The sequence below is a fragment of the Crocodylus porosus genome, unplaced genomic scaffold, assembly GCF_001723895.1.
Source record: "Crocodylus porosus isolate Cpor-Errol unplaced genomic scaffold, CroPor_comp1, whole genome shotgun sequence".
NCBI lineage: Eukaryota > Metazoa > Chordata > Crocodylia > Crocodylidae > Crocodylus > Crocodylus porosus.
The window spans coordinates 965,296-970,114 of record NW_017728953.1 but is presented as its reverse complement, the minus strand read 5'-3'; the positions used below and the strand labels follow the sequence as shown (position 1 = coordinate 970,114).

Below are 4,819 nucleotides of genomic sequence, written 5' to 3'. Positions count from 1 at the left end.
GCCATGCAGGCCCCCCTGAGCACCACCCCCTAAACGTCACAGCCTGGGGGACCCCCCTGTGAGGGCTCAGCCCCCATGGTGTCACAACTGGGGAGACCCCGGAGAGCTGCCCTACATCAGGGCCTGGGACCCCCAAACTCCCTAGGGAGTCCCCGACCCTGAGCTCCCCACTGGTCACCGCCTGAGGAACCGCCCCCAGGCACAGCCCCACCCCAGGGGGCTGGGTTGGGAGTGGGGGGGCTCTCACTCCTCTGCCCCCCAACCTGCACCCCCAAGGGGCAGGGGCAGGTAGGGGTCTCAATCTGCACCCCCCCAGGGCCCAGACTCCAGCCGACCAACTCCTCATCGTCCGTGCCAACTCCCCGCTCGAGTACCCAGCCCAGGGGGTTGAGGTACGGCCTCTCCACACCATCCTCATCCCAGGTGAGACCCCCCTGGTGCCCCCCACCAGCTTCTTGGGGGGGGGGCAGCCCCTGCCTGAGGCAGCCCAGAGCTATGGGGCTGGCCTGGGGCATGGACACAGGGGCTGGGCACCCCTGGGTGGGCACTGACCCCCACATCTCTGCCCCCCAGGGCTCAGTCTGCAGGCGACTGGCAGGAAGCTGTACCAGGTAAGGAGGCAGTGCCAGGGGAAGGTCTTGGAGTGGGCTGACTTTCTGTATTGACCCCGCACTGCCCGGGCAGGTGAACCTGACGGCCTCTATGGGCACCTTCAACATGGCGGCCACAGTGGAGGCCGTGGCAGTGCAGGGTGAGGGCGAGCACAGCCTCTCACTGGCGGGCGCCCGCCTGGACCACCTCAACCGCCAGCTGCAGTTCATCACCTACACCAACACCCTCTACCACCCCAACACAGCCGACACAGGTGGGGCTGGGGGCAGGGGGCACTGGGGGGCTGGGTACTGGGCTTGGATGCCAGCATAGGGGTGGTTCCCAGACCCCCAGTGCCCACCTTCTCCTTTGCTTTCCAGTGCAGTTTGCCACCGACGGGCACCAGGCCACGTTCTTCATCCGGATCCGCCACACGCCCACCCCAAAGCTGTATGACCCCGGCTACCCAGCCGACGGGGGTGAGTGCTGCGGGGGGGGTCCCCTCCTCCCACTCGTCTGCAGCCTGGTGCGCCTGGCGCTGACCCCGACATCTGCCCTCCCCCTCAGAGGACTACAACATCAGCGCACTGGTGACAGTGGCCACCAAGACCTTCCTGCGCTACGACAAGCTGCGGGCACTGATCGCCAGCGTGCGGCGCTTCTACCCCAGCATCACCATCGTGGTGGCGGACGACAGCCCCCAGCCTGAGCGGCTGGTCGGCCCCCACCTCGAGCACTACCTCATGCCCTTCGGCAAGGTGCAGGGGGCAGGAGGGACTCGGACGCTTGGATTCAGGGGGCGGGAGCTGGCCAGGCCAGGCAGGCACTGACCTCCGTCCCCCAACTAGGGCTGGTTTGCGGGCAGGAACCTGGCCATCTCGCAGGTGGCCACCAAGTATGTGCTGTGGGTGGACGACGACTTCATCTTCACGCCCCGCACGCGGCTGGAGAAGCTGGTGGACGTGCTGGAGAAGACCAGCCTGGACCTGGTAAGCGGTGGGCAGTGCCCAGGCCGGGCATCACCCCCTTTGAAGGCTGCCCGGCCAGCACCCCCTGAATTTTGACCCTGCAGGTGGGGGGCGCGGTGCGGGAGATCACGGGCTACTCCGCCACATACCGGCATAAGATCAGCATAGAGCCAGGGGGACCCGAGGGCGACTGCTTGCGGGTGGTGCCAGGCTGGCACCACCCCATCGCTGGCTTCCCCGGCTGCGTCGTGGCCGACGGCGTGATCAACTTCTTCCTGGCGCGGACCGACAAGGTGCGGCAGGTCGGCTTCGACCCGCGCCTCAGCCGTGTCGCCCACATCGGTCAGTGCGGGCACCCGGATGCCTGGGGTGGGGGGTGGGGGGCAAGAGCAGGGGAGGAGGAGAGCCCTGGGGTGGCAGCCCGGGCGCCTGGGTTCGCCCCCAGCTTGGGGAGGGAAGAAGGGTCTGGTGGGCTAGGGAAGAGGGGGTCTGGGGGCCCAGACACCTGGGTTCCCTCCATGCCAGGCAGGTCCTAGCGGCTGCCCTGCCCACAGAGTTCTTCATCGACGGCCTGGGCGTGCTGCACGTGGGCTCGTGCGAGGACGTGGTGGTGGACCATGCCTCCAAGCTGCGTCTGCCCTGGCGCCAGACGGAGAGCGAGCGGCAGTACGCCCGCTTCCGCTACCCGCCGCCCGCCGACACCAGCGTCAGCACCAAGCACGGCCTCTTCTACTTCAAGAACCGCTTCAAGTGCATGGCGGGCAACTAGCCGCCCGGACGCCTGGGTCCCCTCCCCGTGGGGGGGCAGGCCTGCTCCCCGGATGCCTGGGTCCCCTCTCTGGAGAGACGGGGCGTAACGCTGCTGTGGCTTCTTACCTGTTTTGTACCACCCGGGGGCATGGGCCTGCTGCCCCCTGCCCCATGAAGGTGAGGGGGAGGAAACCCCAGTCCGCTTTTCCCAGATGCCTGGGGGGTGCTGGGGTGCCCTGAGCAGAGGCAGGACCCAGGTGTCCGAGCCCTCCCGCCCCTCCCCCCCCATACAGGAGCCATGTGCCAAAGCCACCATGATGCCCGTCATACCTGCGCATGGGGCGGGAGGGACCTTGTGCCAGGTCAAGCCCGAGGGCACCCAGATGCGGGGGGGAGGCGGGGCAGTGCCAGCCACTCACGCATGCCCCCGGTGTGTTTCGCATCTGCGTGTCAGCAAGGGCGGGGGGGCAGACCGGGGGCTGACCTGCCCCAGGGCAGCTCCAGTGCCTGCCACGTCCCCTGCCCCAGAGTTTTCTAGCTTTGACCAAAATCGTGAGAGTCTAGGCAAAAAGACATTTTTATTTAAAAATCAAGAGTCTTATGTACCAAGGACTCCCCCCCCCTTTGGGGGCAAAGCCCCTACTCTCTCAGCCCCACTCCCTGCCTTGCTGCTCTGCCCCCCGCCAACTTTGTACCTACTTTTTTCTTGTTTTGCGAGTAAAGGGGAGTGGATGGGGCAGTGACGTCATGGATGACGTCATGAGAGACGGCCAGTCAGGGCTGGGAGTGCAGGCCCCCTAAGGGCTGCAGTGTTGCCCCCCCCCAGTGGCCCAGCAGGGAAGTGCAGCGGGGGGGGGGGGCTCGGACACCCGGGTCCTGCTTCTCCTTGGTGGGGGGTCACCAGTGCCAGCCCCAGGCTGCAGCCTTAGGGGGCAGGGAAGGGCAGGGGGGGCCCCCCAGGGGCCTCAGGCCTTGTACATTCCTTCTTGCCCCCGCTTGGGGGGGGTCTCCCCCCTGGACCCCCCCACCAGGTCCAAAATAAAGGGACTTCCCTGCTCTGTGTCTGCGAGTCTCCTTGGTGGGGGCACAGGGGGCCCAGGACTTGGGGGTGGGGTACGGGGGGGCCAGGAGTTTGAAGGGGCAATAGGGTCCCAGGAGGTGGGGGTGGGGGCACTGGGAAGGTCTCAGGAATTGAGGGGGATGGCGGGGCAGGAGTTTGCAGGGCTCTGGGGTCCCAGGAGTGGGGGGGGGGCAATGCCAGTTCCTACCTGCAGTGGGGATTGCAGCTGGATGGGGGCAGGGCCCAGATGGGGAGCACCCATACAAGTCCCACCCAGGGCTCCCCCAACCTGCCCCTGCCCTTCCTGGGGGCATGCACTGCGCCCGCAGGGTATGAATAAATGGAGACCACTCCAACGCAGGGTATAGCCCGCCCTGAGCCCCAAGACCCCATCCCTCACTCACCCCCCCCCCAAAACTGGGGCAAAGACCCAGGCATCCAGGCTCCCACCCCCTGGGGGGCTGGCCACTGAGTGGGGGGGGGCACTGGGGTCCCCAGTACCCCAGCGCAAGATCAGGCCCCTTGGAGAGGGGGGCAGAGAGAGGCAGGATTGGGCCCTTCCAAGCCCCCACCCCCATCATGCGTGGGGGGCACCTCCTCACTGTCTGCCACCCTCGGGAGACCCCATGGCCAGAGCAGGGCAGGACATCTGGGTCTCCTGGCTGGGGGGAAAGGGGAGCAGGACACCTGGGCTAAAGCCCCATCTCCGGTGGGACATGGCCCTGTGCCTCAGTTTCCCCAACACACATACAGACCAGCAGCCCCCACCCTCCTCCCAGGGGCAGGTCCTGAGCCGCCCCCCAGGGACCCACTGGCTCCAGGGGGTCAGGCGTGGGGGCAGATCCTTGCAACTAGCCCTGGCCCCAGTCCTGTGGGCACAGACACGTTTCCCCACCCCCCAGGGCCCCACAAGCCCCTCCCACAACCCGAGGCCACTGCTGTTGCCCCTCCCTCCCAACCCGTAGCCCCGCCCCCAGGGCCCCCACCACTCCTGTGTCTGTCTCTGAGAAACGAAAACCTTTATTATTAAACCCAAAGTAACGATGATGTCGTGGCTCGGCCTCTGCAGCCCCCCACCCCCCCACTGCATGCATGTACAGGTCCTGGGGGGGGGCATGCAGGGCCTGTGCACGCCCCCTGCTCCAGTAAGGAGCAGTCTTGCATGGGGGCAGGTCCTAGGTGAGGTCAGAGGTCACCCCCCAGCTGCTGGACCCGGGTGGGCAGGGCAGGGCAGGTAGACCCCAGCTGGGGGGTGCTTGTGTCCTTCCCTTGCCCCCCCCAGGCCATGGTGAGGGGAGGCAGTGCCTCCAGTCTCTGAAACCGGATCCAGCCGTGGTCTGTGCTCCACCTCTGTGGGGGTGGGTGGCTCCCATGGAGGGGGCACTGTCCTCTGGACCCCCCCAGCAGGCCCGTGTCGGGGGTCACAGCTCATCCTCATCAAGCTTGGCCA

The 4,819-nt window shown here is 67.0% G+C and overlaps 1 protein-coding gene across 1 annotated transcript in view; it reads left to right on the top strand.

Moving 5' to 3' along the window:
• B4GALNT1 (beta-1,4-N-acetyl-galactosaminyltransferase 1) overlaps positions 1–3,369 on the top strand; it is a 5,566-nt gene extending 2,197 nt beyond the window's left edge. Inside the window, exons 3-11 of the mRNA XM_019556397.1 lie at positions 43–58; positions 261–423; positions 574–611; positions 685–865; positions 972–1,070; positions 1,159–1,349; positions 1,440–1,580; positions 1,664–1,901; positions 2,114–3,369. Coding sequence (XP_019411942.1) covers positions 43–58; positions 261–423; positions 574–611; positions 685–865; positions 972–1,070; positions 1,159–1,349; positions 1,440–1,580; positions 1,664–1,901; positions 2,114–2,328 — 1,282 coding nt within the window. The 3' untranslated portion in view covers positions 2,329–3,369. The remainder of the gene's footprint in view (positions 1–42; positions 59–260; positions 424–573; positions 612–684; positions 866–971; positions 1,071–1,158; positions 1,350–1,439; positions 1,581–1,663; positions 1,902–2,113) is intronic.
• Positions 3,370–4,819: the final 1,450 nt, after the last annotated feature.